At 33.9% G+C, this 18,766-nt stretch overlaps 1 protein-coding gene across 1 annotated transcript in view; it reads right to left on the bottom strand.

Moving 5' to 3' along the window:
- LOC129235139 (uncharacterized) overlaps positions 1 to 18,766 on the bottom strand; it is a 117,094-nt gene that overhangs the window by 81,662 nt on the left and 16,666 nt on the right. The window contains exon 2 of the mRNA XM_054868830.1: positions 1,169 to 1,405. Within this exon, the coding sequence (XP_054724805.1) occupies positions 1,169 to 1,405 (237 nt within the window). The remainder of the gene's footprint in view (positions 1 to 1,168; positions 1,406 to 18,766) is intronic.

Below are 18,766 nucleotides of genomic sequence, written 5' to 3'. Positions count from 1 at the left end.
GGCGGAAACAAAAAGAAGTCACATGAAGCAAAGTAGGGACTGTAAGGTGGTGAGGGATCACCGGGGGGGGGGGGGGGACATCCATAACGGAGTTCATCGGCGATCTCCTCCTGGCTCTCTTTGAATGTCTTGTGCCACTTCCCAGACTGTGATCTTGTAATGCAATCGTCCTTGAAGGCTTCTTGCAGCATCTGGAATGTTTCGGTTGCATTTTTTCCAAACCTCACGGAGAAGAATGAACAATGACACGCCATAAAGCAAAACTTTATGGCGTATCGTTGTTCAAGCGAACGCTCCATTGCGTTATGTTACAAAAGTTGAAAACATACTTCAAGCGGAGGCACTTATCTCCGCTCACACTGCTCGAAAGCAACTGACGACTGGATGCATTGAAAGGGCATATCCCGCACCACATTTCCCAGCCGGTTTTACCGTGCTGCCATCTATCGTCGCGTCACAATAACATTATGCTCATTACTTTCATAATGGACCCTGTATAATGAGGGGCTTCTGTATAAATATGACATAAAAGTACTGGAACATAATAGAACAAACCAAGAACACTCATATAGACATGTACAGAGTACCCGGCCTTCAATACTCGGCCGAGAACCGAGTTACCGATTACGTTTTAAGAAGAACCAACGACATACATGCGATGAATTTAAACTTATTGGAGCAGTAGTATAGACCTCCATGGCCATATAATCGATTTTAAAACAAAATTCCAGGGGAAATTTAACTACACACTACTTAAAAAATTTGTGTCAAAAACTTTACAAAAAAGTTATTTTAAAAATGAACAATAAACAAATAAATAAAAGTTGCGATTAATCAAATTGAAATTAAAATTAACTGCATCAATCTATTATAGTTCTAGTCCGATAAACGTAAATAATTTTTAAAGCAAATAAAACAAAGTTAAAAGCACAAATATGCAGGAACACTGCAGTCACGTGTTTCTGTGTTACAAGGAACGTCTTTTTCAGTGTATAAAATGTGAGCTCATGAATGTAAAGACATCCGTCAAAAAAAATCCGACTTTTGTCGGATGTACAACATTATGATTTTACTCGGAGTGCCTCTGTGAAATAACATTATGATTTTACTTGGGAACAATTTGAATTTAAGATTATTTAAAGAAAATTAAAGAAAAAAATATACTTACAGCGCTGAGGAAATTTCGAATGAAATAATATAATATGTTAGCAAACTGATTTGTAAGAAGTTCATCACAGGCAAAGTGATTCAGTAAGTAATCCACACATAAGTTGATGCAAGGAATGAAATCAAAAGTGCAGTTTCCCCCAAATTTAGCACAAGCTTCTTCATCTTTGATGAAATGATAAATGCCTCTAAGAATGTTAGATATTTCTGAGCAGCTAGGTGTTTCTTTAAGAAGCAGCTGAAAAATTTCAATATAAGTCATAAAATAAGATTATGTTTAATCAAGTGTAACTTTATTTCTAAAATGATGGTGATGTTTTAAAGAAATTCATAAAATCATTTTGTTTTGTAAAAACGAGGTATTATTACTACATAAACATATATTCCACAATTACTATTTTTCATTTTTCATAAAGTTAAATAATTACAATGCCAAATTTTGCAAATTTCAAAATCAAACGATTTGCAGGTAAAAAAGGGTAAAGGGAGTAAAAGGCAAAATTCTTTACAAATGTAACCATTTTGCACATAGTTAGGTTAGATTATAGAAAATTTTATTAAATCACTCAAAAAAGAAACTTTTTGTTTCCAATAACTATCTGTTATTTGAACCAGGGCTCGAAAATTATACTGCCCGACATGACCGGGGCAAGTAAAAATTCCAATTGAGCATGAATCTTTTACCCTTACATGCCCGGCCGGGCATGTAATTTTTTGATCAAATATCTTTTCCTAAAACTTTATTATTTCATATTTTATTGAAAAATTACCGTATCCTTACTTGGAGCTCAAAATTTACAAGCCCTACTGCTAAGGTGGTTTGCTGCTTCTGGTTTGCGTGGAAGCAATCCTTCCCATTATATAATTTACATTTTGTTGAATTTAACGACGGTTTATTCTGTACTATTTATTCAAATTATTTTTTTTAATGATTTATATAAAAAAAATTTGTTTTTGATTAATGCTGTACAACAAATTCAAATGCTTTTATTGATATACAATAAGGAAAACTGGGCATGTATCTTTTAGACAAACATGCCTGGCAAGGCATGTAAAATTATAATGATTTTTCTAGCCCTGATTTGGATTGTTTTCTATTCAATGACACATTTAACACGTTGAAAATATCTCAATTGCTAGGGGCTTCTATGATCATAGGAGGCCTTAAAACGATCCAAAGAGGCACATAAAAATATATTATAGTTCTGTTCATCACTAAATCTGTAAAATTTTGAAAATCTGGAACTGCCGCTATTCATTCTCTATATTAAGAGACTGCAACTTGAAAAAAAATGTCTGCTAATTAGAGGAGATTTTACTCCATACAAAGCTAAGAAAATAAGGCTCTCCTCTGATATGCCCCCCTCTTGGCGAGATTTTAATTTTTCGCTCGATACGAAAATCGCCAATAAGGCGATAACTTGGCAACCCTGGTTTTGCAACTTGAACGCTGGAAAGTAGTTTCTCTAAGTCTCTTTTTGCACGTGTATGTGTGGTAGGAGGTAGGTGCTCATATGTTTCGCTCTTAGGGAGATTTTAAGTTGAATACTCTAAAATAAAGTTTCAATTCAAACTTTATTTTAGAGTATTCTTTTTTTTGTTGTTTTTTAATGTTAATTTAGTTGAATTTTCTATTTTAATTATGAGTTCGGTTTGTGATGTTGTCCAAATGTATCAATTGAAATTTTTGAATGAATCTTCTTTTTCTTTTTCGTCAGGTCGTCCAACGTTTGGACGTACCGGAGTCCTAAATAGATTTTTTATATTTAAACTAATTGAAAATAAAGAGGTTAGGTAAGTGAACATATTTTGAATTATTGTGTTTTTAGTGTGTTTCTGGTAGTTTGTATTTTGGTCTGGTTGGCATTTTTGTAGCACAAAAATGGTGTTAATTTCACATAAAATCTGTGACTTTATTGTATACAGAACGGAGGAGATCTGTGACTTATATCCGACTGTGATGTATATTAAAAGTCGGAGGGATAACGGACCGAGGTCCTGGCGAGCCCGAGGTCTCATAGTACTTTCGTAATGAGACCGAGGCAGGGGTCTCATTACGAAAGTACTATGAGACCGAGGGCTCGTATCCCGGAGAAACAACGGAAAAAAATTAATGCATTAATTTCATTAAATAATTAATGACATAATTTGAATTTTTCCTGTTGGCGCTAAAAAAGCATCGCTAAGAACGATGTATGACATATGACGTCATACATAGTTTTCTTGGCGACGCTTTTTTGGCGCCAACAGGAAAAAGTCGCCAAGAGGGGGGTATATCAGATTTGTTCCGAAAATAAATTAGTCATTATCGATTTAGAAAGAAATGCTCAATGCAGTGAAAAACTGTTACCTGTATTTCATCAAGAAACGTATATATATCCTGACTTTTTAACTTCTTCATGACATCATGGTATGTCACCATGGTGGAAAGTTTCTAATTAGAACCTATAATAAGAATTAAACAATATCATTTAAATCTATAAATTCAAATATTTGTAGCAGGGTCTGCATTTGGAATTTAAAATTGGTAGTCAGCAAATTAGAGAAATTTTAAAAGTCTTTGTCAAATTCTAAAGATCTTAGCCCAAACTTAATTTCAATAAATTTTAATTTTGAATTTTATAATTTTTTTAGAAAACTTCAATCAGAAACTCAAGTAATAATTTTAAAAAAATATAGAATGCAAGTGCTTATATTTTAAATATGCAGTATATACTTTTGTTGAATAAATACTTAATAGCAATGTACAAGACATCGAGTTTCTTTTTTTTTTCGTTTTGTGGAAATTTCAGAGACTTTTCCCATTTTCCAATACTTTCGCCAAATAGGTCGCTTCCGCCCAATTAATGAATTCATCCAGGACTCGAAATTAACAGTAGTCAGCTGGTCCGGGCAGGGTTGGTAAAAAAAGTTTTTTTTTTTGAAAAAACCAAAAAAAAAAAGTGTTTTGGTTTAAACCAGGTTTGTTTGGTTTTTATTACATTTTGCAAAGAAAAAAATATACTTTAGGAAAATCATAAAGATTATATCAATTAATTGTTAAAAAGTGTTTAATGTTCATATATCTACCTAATTTCTTTGTAATTAATAAAATAATTAAGAGTAAAATCATGTAATTTTATTTCTGCATACATAGAGATTTCTATAGGAGAATATTGTTTGAAAATCTTTAGCTATTATAAAAAACGGTCCGAAAATGAGCCTCCGTATAAATAATCAAAGAAAGAATTTACTGTGATTGTTCAGAAGTTATTAATTACAAATAACCAAGAATAAATTCTTGTAAATTTCTAATTTCCTCATAGCTATCTACGATAAATCTTTACTAATAATAAAGCTGAAAGTCTCTGTCCGGATCTCTGTGACGCGCATAGCGCCTAGACTGCTCGGCCGATTTTCATGAAATTTGGCACAAAATTAGTTTGTAGTATGGGGGTGTGTACCTCAAAGCGATTTTTCAAAAATTTGATGTGGTCCTTTTTCTATTCCAAATTTAAGTACATTTTCCTGAGCAAAATTATAAGATGGACGAGTAAATTACGAAATTATCATAACGTGGAACACCATGGGCACAAGCCAATTGGTGAGACAATTCACTATACATTACTTGTAAATATACAGGCGAAACGAAAGACCGTTTAATTTTCTATTACGGGCAAAGCCGTGCGGGTACCACTAGTAAAAAAATAAAACTAAATTTAAAATCACACATTCTTAAACATGGAAAGTATTTTGCAGTATCTGCAAATGAATCACAAGTTCTGTACATTACAGAACTTTAAAAATCAAAAGATCAACACATATTTTGTTTAATTTGAAAAAAGTTACAAATCATGCAATCTATTTACCTAATGTATCAGTGACAGCAATTATAGAAACAGGACAAGTAGGTTTTAAAAAACCATTATGATTTTGATTTTGATTTCTTCTGGTTGCATTTAGGAATACAATTTTTTTATCCAAGGGAAAAAAAATGTAAAAGCCTTAGTTTGAAAATACTCTTTTTAAGTATTTTACTTATGGAGATTGATAAAAATTAAAGTTTATTGATTTTTTTATGATTTATACATGAGACTTCTTTTATTATATTGGAGAATTAAAAAAAGTTCTTTGAAAGGTGAAAATTTGACATTATTTTTCTTTTTTATAAGAGAACTGAGTTACATATATGTTTTCATAATCTCATAATAAATCTTAAATAATCAAGCAAATTATGTAGTAAATGAAATTTTAGTTGAAATATGCTTTTTGGACTATTTTGAAACACAAAAGACTGAAAAATAATGATAATTGAATTAATAAAAAAAGAGCTACTTAGATTTTTTCTCCGTGTAATTTTAGAAAAACTTAGTTGGTCTGCCTTGCATAAAGATGTACTAATAGTAAAGTTGCACTGATTAAAAAAAAAGAAAAAACAAAAGAAAATCTAGCAAATTTGCATTACCTTAAAAAATATAAGTTTCTAAATTTATTAAATCAGTAATTTATCTATAAAGCTTTGCCAGTTACTTTGCATCAATTAGATTTTACTCTTTGCAATAATATCAGAGCCGCGTCCAAGGGGAGGGTTTTAGGGGTTAAACCCCTCCCATTGAAAGAAAAAAAATCAATGAATCATTAAACGATTTTCCAAACTGTATTTTAAGTTTTAATTAATTTTAGAGTTAAACTCTGATACAGTATTCACCCTCTTTAGTATTTCCCCATGCTTAACAATAAGCATTTTCCTCAATTGTAGGATTCCCAAGCCCCTTCGCTTCTAAGTACTTGAAAAAATTAACGACGGAGGAATGGCTGAAGAGTCCGGCAATGCTGTAAGCATGCAGGGGAAAATTATTTAAAAGAAGATTAGACAATGACGTAGCCCCCCCCCCCCAAAAAAAAACTTAGGGACAGGGAAAATGGTTACTTTGCTTACTGTTAGGTTTTTTTATGGTACACCTTTAGTGTTGGATGAATTAGTCGTTTCACACATTAGAAAAGTGTTTCTATGCGAAACAGCAATTTCTTTTAAATAAAATTTTTATTTTCATTAAATTCCTGTTCAATGTTATTTGATGGAAAAACAAAAGAAAAAAAAAGAAAGAAAAACTAGCATTAGGTGGCATAAAAGAAATATGTGTGCTTTTACAAAATGTTCAACTGTACAAATAAGATTTCATTAAAAAAAACACAAAACGTATAAAAAAAAAAGCCTAGTTATCAAACTAAAATGAACTATTCAACACGCATTCAGTTTTCCTTTGACAACGTAAGTTACAAAGGCAAAAAGTTTCAACCCCTCCTTTTATGAAATCCTGGACACGGGCCTGAATAATATATAAAATTTATGTACGCATTTGGGAGAAAACAATGAAGATTTTCAAAAAAAAACTATTTGGATTAAACCAAACAACCCTGTGTCCGGGACAACAAAAACATCCATTGGACCAGCAGAATACAAATTGCAGCGGTCCATGGGACCAGTAGAGTAAAGTTTTATTTGGCTGTGCCATTTCCCCTAAATGTTTCATTATTTAAAACCAGCATGCAAGAAAAAACCACTAAAGGTGTCTACGGACCAGTAAAATTTTGCAGTTACTGGTCCTTTGAACTAGTATCTTATTTTAAAAATTTCTGCCCCTGAATTGCATTTGGAGCAGTGGCAAATGCTTAGCACTGACCCTGTGTTCTGTTTTATCATGTGATAAAATGAATCACCGACCGTGGGCATTCCACGGTATTTTTGACATTTATGTAGAGTCCTTAACGTGACCTTTTTCGCCATAACTTTTTAATTTACTGTTTGATTAGCATATTATTTTAGTTTGATCTTTTTCTACCAACACACCAGCTCAAAATAAAATAATTTGCAAATCAAACGGTAAATTAAAAAGTTATGGCAAAAAAAGGTCACGTTACGGACTCTACATAATGTCAAAAATACCATGGAATAACAAAATAGGTACCTTTACAAAAATACCTTTATTGGTTCCTGTGCAGGAACCAATAAAGGTTGCAAGTTCAGATTCATCATGAAAGGAACTGTTGACTAATGATTTGAGAATTTTGTCATAAAGTGACTGGATAAAAGATAGTGGTTTTAACCACTAGGCCACATGAGATTAAACCTCTTATCCTAGAAAATAATTCTCTACCAGAAGCAATGCCCACAATCTTTGCCACTGAAGCTTGTCAACTTGTATTAGTAGTTCTAAATTGGCATCATCAATTGTGCCATGCAGTTTCAAAAAAATAATAATAATAATAATAAATAAATAAATAATCATTTTTAGAAGAAAAAAAATCATCTTAGCACAAAATGAATTTTGCAAGGGTGCTCATCCCACTAGAGTCAGGGCACAACCCCATAAAATACAAATATTCCCCAAGAGAGAGCTCATAAAAAAAGAAAATGCCCTAAAAAAGATCTAAAGAATTTCATTGGCCATTGAACGCTTCTGAATTTCCTAATTAAATGAAACAAATTCTAACTCTAGCGTTTAAAATTCAAACACACTGAAGTGTATGCGTTGGCAGGGGGGGGGGGGGGGGAGAAGGCTCTTGTGCAAGATTTATGCATGAAAAACAGTGCTATTGTTTGTAGCACAGGGGAGTCTGTTCCTCGAAGCGTTTGGCTTTTTAAAAGTAAAATTGTAAGTGAAATAATATCAGTTGGCTTCAAACCACCGATTCTTCTAGTTCAATTCTAAGGTGATTTTCCCAAACAGTTTTTTTCAAGAACAGCACCAATGAAAAGGATTAAAATTTTAAGGGGGAGAAAGAAAAATAACAATGCTATTTGATAATTTCAGCATTTTGTGTTGCACCATACATTCTAACAATTTGCTTTGTCAACTTACTTTATACCTGCAATAGCATAACTCAGATCTCAATAACTGCTTAGCATGACAAACTATCCAGTGGCATAGCCAGATAAAAATTTTAGAGGGGGATATTCTGTAATTTCAGGGAGGGGAATATGGCTAACTTTAGTTCTATTTTATGGTCAAAAAGCGAAAATTTCTGAGTTTTGGAAGGGGGAAAATATGCCCTGAATCACCCATCGGTTGGAGTCATTTTTCGAGGGTCGCGGTTAACTGCTCCCTCCCCCAGCTTTTAAAAATCAATGTTTAAGTGGGAGTGGATTTTGTTGTTTTCCGATAAAATTTACATTGAGCAAAAACTCTTTGTCCCCTCCCTTATGAAACGACTGTTGGACTTTCAATAATGACTAAAAGTTTTTAAAGAAAAACTGTAGGTATTCTAAAATAAAAATTTGAAACTGCAAAAAGAGGTCGCTTAGGTCAGGTATGTCAAGGTGTTCATAATTTGATCTATCATTTTTATATTTTAATACGAAGTATGCAGATTCTATGATAGATATGTATGAATGATTGACCAAATCTTACTTCGTACCTCCGTTTTCATAGAATGAGAATAGCCAAATAGTTTAAACGTTTACGTCAAATTATTCAAAAAATGTTTGAAAGCTGACTCACAGTATAAAATTTGAAGAAATAAAATAACTTTACCTCTCTCACTTTTAAGAAAGGCAGTTTCTCACCGCATTTTGGACGGACAAGTTGCTAAAAGAATATATTATATTCGTTATAAAAGTTTCAACCTTACGATTACAGAAATTAAACAATGCGCGCATATACACAGATAAACAAGATGCCAAACGCAAAAAAGAAAAACTTATTTATAGAGTTAGTTTTAATAGTGGAAAAAAAAATCGACTATGCCAGCTCAATGATAGTCACGTGACTTAAACGTGACTACTGTCTGACCACGGATTGTATGGAAAGACAAACATCCGTTTTACAGTCGGAAATGAATGAATCTATTATTTTTTACCAATGTCAGCTTTTGCAGAAGCAGAGTCTCATTCAAATGAGCGGAATACGCGTATCAAATTTTTACTTTCCCCCCTTATTCACATAGATTCGTCTTATCTGGACGTCTGAAAATTCCATGCAATCCGTTGGACAGAATCTTTCTCTTCCTTTGATTGGAGTCAGGTAGGTAAACGGCAGTATCTGCAGAAATGAGTTTTCAAAACCTTTAAAGAAACGCAAAAATGCAAAAAAAAAAAAAAAAAAAGAAAGAAAAGAAAAATTTGCAGTTACTACCCTTTACCTGCCCACAGTAGTAGCACAGTGTAGAGGAAAAGGCAAAAGGCAATAACTGCAATTCTTTTTCTTTTTTTTTTCACATTTTTCTCATCTAGTTCAGTGTTGCCAGATGGTCAAATCCAGATTTCCCCAATTCCCTTCCAACTTTTCCCCAAAAACCGATGTTTTCTACCAAAATTCCCCAAATGCAAAAATTATTTTTCCACTAATATTTTCATAAAATGAATCGACTTCCTCTAATATTTTTTGTCTCTTGAAATTTTTTTTTCCCCAAATAGCCAAATTTTCTTATAAAATTCCCCAACTTTTTTTTTCTTCATATTTTCGCTTTTTTTTTGTCTTTATCTTTATCTTTCTTCATCTTTACTAATAATAAAGCTGAAAGTCTCTCTGTCTGGATGTCTCTCTGTTTGGATCTCTTTCTGTCTGTCAGGATCTTTATAGCGCCAAGACCGTTCGGCTGATTTTCATGAAATTTGGCAAAGAATTAGTTTGTAGCATAGGGGTGTGCACCTTCCCAGACAGCACAGACCTTCCAATATTCGTTGTTATGTCGTTGAACTGGTGCAAAACTCATGACATATCACAAACGGATATCGACGCGATGTCGATTTCCTCACGTAGTTGGGCTTTTCCAAATATGGTTGACAAAAGTACGAAATTGGCACAGGTTTCAAAATAAATCCAAAATATGTTTGAAAGTTTACATTTATAGTATATAGCGTATCTCTAATTTTTGTAATCATTTTGACGAGTTTTTACATGTCTGAAAACTGTTTAATCTGCTCATGCGCAACAATTTCAGTTTAGAAAAATGGCTATTTACTGACTGTAGTATGTTTCCACGTTGTCAGTTGTCGGGTTGTGTATTGTTGCGAGCGTGAGTGTGTAAAAGAATTAGCGATTTCTTGTATTAACGTGAAGTAAGTAATTGCCTGCTTTTTAAGTTTTTTAAAATTATATTTTCTAAATTCAAGAAACAATGTTCGGATCGTAGAAACGACGTAGAGATAGCTCTGAATTAAAAGTTCTCATGTTATTACTATTATTATTTTGTTTGTTTATTCAGATTGTTGCTGGAATAAAATTTGTGAATTGTGCATACAAAAGAAATGGTTTATTGTCTACTTAAATATGAACACAAAATAGGTTATCAATGATTCATCAATTACTTACATGTTTCTTGGAAGTCTTAAATCTTTAAAATTACTTTTTTAAAACGCTAGAAATAGTTATTTTCTTAAATTATTTAAATAAAATATACATATTTATTTATATTTGAAATTAATTTAAAAATTATTTCATTTTCTTGTCTTTCTTAATTATTTTATTGAGTTATATTCCAAATTTAAATTTCATTCAAATGATTTTTTAAAAAATCTTAAGTATATTTTAAAATTTTTGAGGGTAAAAAAGATTTTAAGACTTTCAAAAAGTGTGCAAACAGGCTATAAATTATTGGTAACCTACCAAGATGCAATTTATGTATATATTTTGTGACACAAACACATGAGAAAATCGTTGATAAATCATCTGAAACAGGTTGTTAGTTCATCTAATATTAGTAGATAAATCTATTTAACCTCTAAAATCCGTTGAAAACTCCTCCAGAGAACAATATAACCAAAATAGAAATACCGTTGATATTTTGTAAGCATCCAAAAAACGTTGATAATTGCTCCCAAAAATGTTGAAAGTCATATCATATCAACAGCGATTTCACGTAAAATCGCTGTGCTGTGCGGACATTTTGCTGTTTTATCAACCAGTTCTCTACGAATTTAAGAGGATTTCGGTACATGTGATCACGTTGATGTTACATTACTTCTACGATTTTGGGACGATTTGTGCTGTTTGGGTTTAAGCGATTTTTTGAAAATTTAATTTTGTTCTTTTTATATTCCAATTTTAAGAACATTTTCCTGAGCAAAATTATCATAAGATGGACGAGCAAATTACCAAGTTATCATAACGTGGAACCGTAAAATTTAACGTGGTCAAGCCAATTGGCGAGAAATTCGTCATGCATTATTTGTAAATATACATGGGGACCAAAAGACCTTTTAATTTTCTACTACGGGCAAAGCCGTGCGAGTGCTACTAGTCATAAATACAAGCGCCTGACCGAGAGATAAGAAATAACCAAATTTTTTTTTCTACTCGCATTTTTACTACTCTGCTTCTAGAGTAGTAAAAGTAGTAAAAGTTTTAAATGTACATACTTTTGTATGTACATTTAAACTATGATTTTTGTATATATTTATCCAAGAACACTCTTCATCACACTTATTTTTACCTGTTTCACGTATCAACTAGTTACTCACGCAGAACATTAATGCGAATTTCATAGCATAATATTCCACATTATGCGAAATGCGAATTCCATAAAGTTGAGCAAAGCTAACCCAACGCTGTTTGATACAAACAATGTTCCCACTACTTCTTGACGCGAATTTAAATACGAAAAAAAATCTTTTTTCCCGAGGTTTTTTTTCCCCAGGTTTTCCCCTAGGAAAAAATTTTTCCCCAAAGAATTTCCCTCAAAACCCATTTCCCCAGAGAGCACCAGATTTCCCCAAAATGGGGAAATTTCCCCCAATCTGGCAACACTGATCTCTAGTGTACTTCAGCTTTGTTGACAATCTCATCATTTTAGAAAGGTCTAGAGTAGGAAATTGTAGGTCCGGATCCGGGATAGTTATATAAATGATTTTTTTTATAAAACTGCTGTGTCTGATAATAGCGCTTTATGTTTTCGTTAGAAAACTGTAATCAGTGATGAACAATGCTATAGAATGGATCAATTTTTTTTTGTATTGGCCGCCTCTAATTATGCTGCAGAATCAATGCATAAAGTAGATAACCGATTTTGAAGCACATCAAAGGTGCCCTCTAAAACACTGAAAGATAAAAAAAATTAACAATTTTTTTTATTTCCCGAAATAAGTAATCAATTAGCTGTCAATTTTTCAAAAAAAAAAAAAAAAAAAAATAGAATGCTTGATCTCAGAATTCTGGTGTTTTTGAGACCAGCTAAGTAAAGATCAGCTTTGAGTACGAAAAGATTGAAAAATTGTACTTAAAAAGATGCTTAAAAAGACCCTAATCAGTCCTTAACTTGGATTTCGGAAACTGGGTATGATTCTTATGAGTGGAGAGGGGAGTGAGGGGGAGGGATGCAGGTTCATTTCACCCGACATAGAATTTGAAAGGGGCCTCAATCAGGGGTCCCGATGAGTAGCCATCATACCCTCCGAAAAAAAAAAAATCCTTATTCGGCAAATTTTGTCTGAAATTCGGCAAATTTGGAGATATAATTGCAATATTGCAATTTTTAAAGGCCCAAGTGTCCCATTAGTTAAGTGCATTACCTTTTTACTTCCTTTTACAAACTAGTATGTTGTGGCCATCACGAAACTTTCTTCTATATTTTTCTTTTTATTCCTGATCCCTCCCCATGCTTGACGAGGAAGCAATATTCCCAACAAAAACAAAATTACACATGCAAAAACTTGACGACCATCCCAATTCGGAACTCCAGCGCTCGAATACGCTACCTTGCGGTGATTTACAAAACTGCAAATGAAACTAAAACATTGCCACGTTGCGTTCCACGTGTGTCTGTTGACGTAAACACAGGCAGTTTGTTCTGAGTATTTATTAACGCAATCAATGTGTCTTAGTTTGCTTTCAGCTACAGAAATTAGTTCGTCCCTCAGTAGTATTCTCCAGCTTCTCAAAATAATGTTAGTTTTCAGTATTTCCTTAATAATTGGTGAAAGCGAAAATTCTGGATTAACAAACTTGGATAACGTTATACAAGGTAAAAAATTTTATTGTTTTGTATGAATTTGTAAGAATATGGGGTTTTTTTTAATCTTAAATTAATTAAACTTACCATATTTTACAGCAGCATTTAGTTGGAATGGACAGTATGCAAAATATTTTCTTGAATATATTATCGTAGAACAAAATGAATAACCGAGAAAAAATTTACTTTATTCCTTTTATTCTCAGCTGAAAGGTTTCGCCAAATTTGTTTAGGGTTATAGTTTTAGTATAGTGCGAGCAAAGTAGCCTTGGCGAGATTTCGCGTTTTTAGTTAAACCATTTTTAATTTTTATCATGAGTGGAATAAAATGGTAGTAAGATTACAGAATTCGATAAGTGAAAAGAAATAATGGTCAATCAACTGAAAAGAAAACTAAGTCCGCCATTAGACAGTGACTTCAGTGCCCCCTATAGTTCGTTGGAGTTGCGAATGTCTGAATTATTGCAAAAGCAAAGCAAAGAGAGAAAATTGAAAGTTATTTTAAAAAGGTCAAGCTTGAATTAATTACAAATATTTTATTTGTTAACAAACATAAGATGGCAACAGTTAAAAATTTTAAATCATTGAGATAATATTTTTGATCATTTCCATACAATTAAAATCACGAGAAATACGCAGACGACAATCTATCACGATTTATCTTTCTTATTGTTGCATAAGCTATTTTTATTCGCAAAAAAAAAAAAAAAAAAAAAAATTTGAATTTTGACATCTTGAATTCAAATTATGTTTCTCACAATCACGAGTGTGTGTATGTAGGCGTGTGTTTGTGTGTGGGGGTATGTATTTGTGTGTAGGGGTTATGTGTATGTGTGTGTAGGTACGTGTGTTTATGTCTGTGTGCTGGCATAAGTGTGTGAGTAGTTGTGTGTATGAATGTGTGTGGGGGGGGGGTATGTGTATGCGTGTGTAGGCATATGTGTTTGTGTCTGTGTGCAGGCATGAATGTGTGGGTAGTTGTGTGTATGTGTGTGTATGTGTATGTGTGTGTGTATATGTTTGTGTGTGTGTGTATAGTTGTGTATGTATGCGCGTGTGTGTAGGACATGGATTGTTGAATACAAACTCAAATTCTAACAATGAGTTATTTTATCAGGACTTATACAGCACCATTTTTAAACTCCAACTGATTTTAATTTTATTTTTCAGTGTTCTAACGATTTCTCGTGCACACATCTATCATTCAATTGGACCTCTCTTCACTTCAGTTTCTAACATACCTCCCCCCTTTGAGACTCTGGGAAGGGTCTCAAACATGTAACACTCATTATTTAAAAGATCCAGTCTTTTTGGTACTTTCACACACCTTCCAGATCTGGTATATTTTTCCAGAACAATATCAGGATAACACTTTTTAACAGAAGTCTTCTGAACACCTTCCTTAGGATTTGATTCCATCACACTCATGGCTTTGTCGGAAATTGCAACCGCCTCATCATCAGTACGTATCTCCAATGGGTAAACACGTTCCACTGGACGAACAAAAATCCCATTTTGAGTTTTGAGCCTAACAGCGCGAACCCTTTTATCTCGTCCAGGAATCAATTCAATAATTTTCGCCAAAGGCCAAAACACGCGTTTTTTATTATCGTCGCCAATTAAAACAATTTCGCCAACTCTTGGCTCTCGGGTTGGCTTCTCATTGTGTTTTTGAATTAATTGGCCTAAATATTCTTTTCTGAAACGCTGTCTTAAATCATTGAACAGCTTATATCTATATCTTATTCTCCTTCTTAGACTTTGCAAATCCACATGATCAATATCTGTAACATCAGAACTACGGTTTTCAATAAGGAACATTGCAGGTGTGAGAGGAATCAACTCCTGAGGGTTTTCCGACACATATGTTAGAGGCCTTGAATTAATGACTAATTCACAATCACATATTAATGTGTTCAGCTCATCATGATTCAGTACTGATTTGCCAAGAGTTCGTTTTAGTAAGTCTTTAACAACACGAACCAACCTCTCCCACCAGCCTCCCCACCATGCGGCGGTGGGGGATGATAAATTTCCAGAAAATCTTTGGTCTAGAAGTTTCCCTTAAAATTTTAGCCCAATCTAGCTTCGAAAATTCATTATGTGTACCCCTAAAGTTAGTCCCATTGTCCGAATAAATAGTGCTAGGTCTTCCGCGTCTAGCTATAAAACGCCTAAGTGCTAACAAAAAAGCATCAGAAGATAAAGAACCCACTAACTCTAGGTGAATTGCGCGATATACTGCACAAGTAAACAAGGCGATCCAAACCTTTTCACCGGATTTCAGGAAAAGTGGTCCGGCTAAATCAATTCCAACCACTTCGAACGCAACTGAATCTGCCACACGGTCTGGTGGTAAAGGTGATGGTTCGCTCATTAAAGACTTCGTTTTAAAACGTTTACATTTTACACAATCATTCAAAACATTTTTTACAGTTTTACGTGCCTTCAAAATCCAAAATTTTTCCCTCAGGATACATAACATCATTAGAACATCCGCATGACAATATTTTCGATGAATGGACTCAATCAAGAGTCTCGACAATTCACATTTATCTGGCAACAAAATAGGATTCAAAAACGACTTATTATCTTCTCTACAAGTGATCTTAGTAACAACTTTTAATATGCCGTCATGATCTTTAAAAACATGGATACCATTTAATACCTTTTCTTCTGAAAAGTAAAAGTTTTGCACTAAAAGAATTAAACATTTTTCAGAATTTTCAATTTCAGATATAGTTAGCTCAGAGTCTTTGCATTTATCAGCTTTTCTACAATTGTTTACAAATCTCAAAACCCATCCGAACACATTTATGAACTTCTCATAACTAGAAATCTTTATTGGAGGCCAAAACGGCGCGTCCTGGTTCAAATCAATAGTGGTAATTTTTATTCTCTTTCTTTCCACGTCGACTTCTTTGGGCTCACAATCTACTTCACTTGGTGGCCACATTTCTGGTGCCAACTTCAACCAGGTCGGTCCTTCCCACCATTTGGAGTCAAGAAATTGTCTAGGACTGCATCCGCGTGACAATACATCAGCTATATTCATTTTCCCAGAAACATGTTTCCACAACTCAGGTTGAGTCAATTCCCTGATTTCTTTCACTCTATTACTAACAAAAACTGACCAATTTTCCTGACGTTTTATCCACCAAAGAGCAACACTTGAATCCGACCAAAGTGAGATTTTAAAATTCGGAAAATCGAGTGCTTTTAGTACAGAATTCAAAAGTCTAGCACCTATGCAGCAAGCCATGAGCTCTAACCGAGGGATACTCAGTGGTTTTAGTGGAGCTACTCTAGATTTAGCCCTAACCAGATATATTTTAACTTCATTTTCCACTATTGATCGAACGTAGACGCACGCCGCGTAAGCTCCTTTAGAAGCATCCACAAAGTCCTGTCACGGACGCCAAAATTATGTTGAATACAAACTCAAATTCTAACAATGAGTTATTTTATCAGGACTGCATTACTTAATGCGTGGTGCTAGAATCCAAGAAGTTCACCTTTTCTTCATAAAAAAGACATTTATTTTGCTAAACTACCAGAAAACTACAGAGCCAAAAACATTTTGTGCATTACAGCACCATTTTTAAACTCCAACTGATTTTAATTTTATTTTTCAGTGTTCTAACGATTTCTCGTGCACACATCTATCATTCAATTGGACCTCTCTTCACTTCAGTTTCTAACATGGATGAAACCTGGAGACGGCTTTCGCTAGAGGAGCAGCATCGTGATGAGCCAGTCCACGGTGATGGTGCGGAGGGTGGCGGAGGGAAAATAAAATGATAGGACGCCAAAAACAGTCAAATGAAAGCAATAAGCAATCGTGATTGCTCAAAAAAAAAAAAAAAAAATCAACACCTCTGGGCGATTGGCGTCAAAATTGAACCAAAGCCTGTTTACGTATGGATTCACATATATTCCAAATTTCAACCAGAACGCAGCATTACTTCTTGAGATAGGGCACTCACAATGGAAAAAAAGAACGGCCGATTGCGCTACCCCCTTTTTAGCTGTTGACACCAAAATAAAATCAGCTCTTATACCCACTAAGGGCTACTTGCCGATAAATTTTTCTTTCATTCCGTTCATTATTTCTTGAGATACAGCAGTCACAATTGACGACAAAAAAAACGTTCTATAGCTCAACCCCCGTTTGAGTTATTGACACCAAAATTGAATCAGCATCTGTTCCTGTTAATGGCAACATATTGACCAAATTTTGTTTGATTCCGCCAGTTACTTCCTGAGGAATAGCAAGCACGCGTAACTCAAAAAACGTCCCATTGCTCCACCCCCCTTGGAGGAATTCGCGCCAAAAACCAATGAGCACAAGTTCACATAGGGGCACATATGTGTACCAAATTTCGTTCGATTTCATGCGGTAGTTTTTGCTGTAGAGCGGCCACAAAAAACTGGTCACACACAGACGTGACACACACACACACACATACATACTCACACACACATACACACAGACAGACAGACATTTTCCAAAAATAGTCGAAATGGACTCAGCGCACCTCAAAATGTTCGATTCCGTCAAAATTCGAAATTCGAAAATTTGCACGAATCCAATACTTTCTTCTATATATTAGATACAGAAGAAAGTAAAAAGGAAGTATTGTATTCGCGAAAACATTTTCACTCAAAAATCGGCCTTAATTACCATTTTGCCCACCCCCGAATGAATGTTGAGTTTATTTTTCAACCCAACCACACGTGGATATATGTCTAGGAACGTACAAACACCCGAAACATCTATTTTGACGATCCTCGAGTTAATTACAACGAGTTTTCTCGTGACGTCTGTATGTACGTAAGTATGTGTGTATGTATGTCGCATAACTCAAGAACGGAATGTCCTAGAAAGTTGAAATTTGGAACTTAGACTCATAGTGGGGTCTAGTTGTGCACCTCCCTTTTTGGTTGCATTCGGAGGCTCCAAAGGGGGTGTTTTGCCCCTTTTTGGGGGGAAATCATTGTTAATTTCGATGTAAGCTCACGTGGTGTTATAATTTGGCGGACACTTGGCGATATATCGCCAGTCTTTTGGTCGCTAAGTTTTGTCACTAACTTGAAGACAAATTTGACATTTTTTTTTAAATCTGGTTTCAATTTGGCCATTGTTGGTGATATTTAGAGAGTAAAGTATTGAATCACATTAAAACTGCCAATAATGAGAAAATGACATTAAATTAGAGTAAAGGAAGTCATGTGATACACACATCAACTCGTTATAATTTGGTAAAATGTGGTTTTCCATTTGGCAAATTCAATTTCCTCTCTCCCAAAAATTTAAATTTGGGGCGTCCATGTGTCCCAATACTGATATGATAAAATGTTTGGGTAGGCCTTAAAAACGCTTTGAGAGGTGCCTGACACTTTCCGTACAGGCCTGGCAAATGAGCGTCTTAATTGTTGAAATTATATTCGGAACAACGGATAGATTTAATTTTTTATTACAAAATTCAATTTAAAATTTTATTTATAAAGACTATAAAAGATCAGAATTCACACGTTTTGATTGTGCTACACTTTTAGTGCTACTTTTTTTTTTTTGATAGAGACTGATTTGATACAAGTGAAGAAACGTCTACTTAAAATCAAAAAATTCAACCAGTGGTTTATGAATTCCGTTTTTGCATAAATTTAG

The sequence above is a fragment of the Uloborus diversus genome, chromosome 2 (assembly GCF_026930045.1).
Source record: "Uloborus diversus isolate 005 chromosome 2, Udiv.v.3.1, whole genome shotgun sequence".
NCBI classification, from domain to species: domain Eukaryota; kingdom Metazoa; phylum Arthropoda; class Arachnida; order Araneae; family Uloboridae; genus Uloborus; species Uloborus diversus.
Note: the sequence above shows the minus strand (reverse complement) of the source record. Positions and strands in the feature narration are given on the sequence as shown.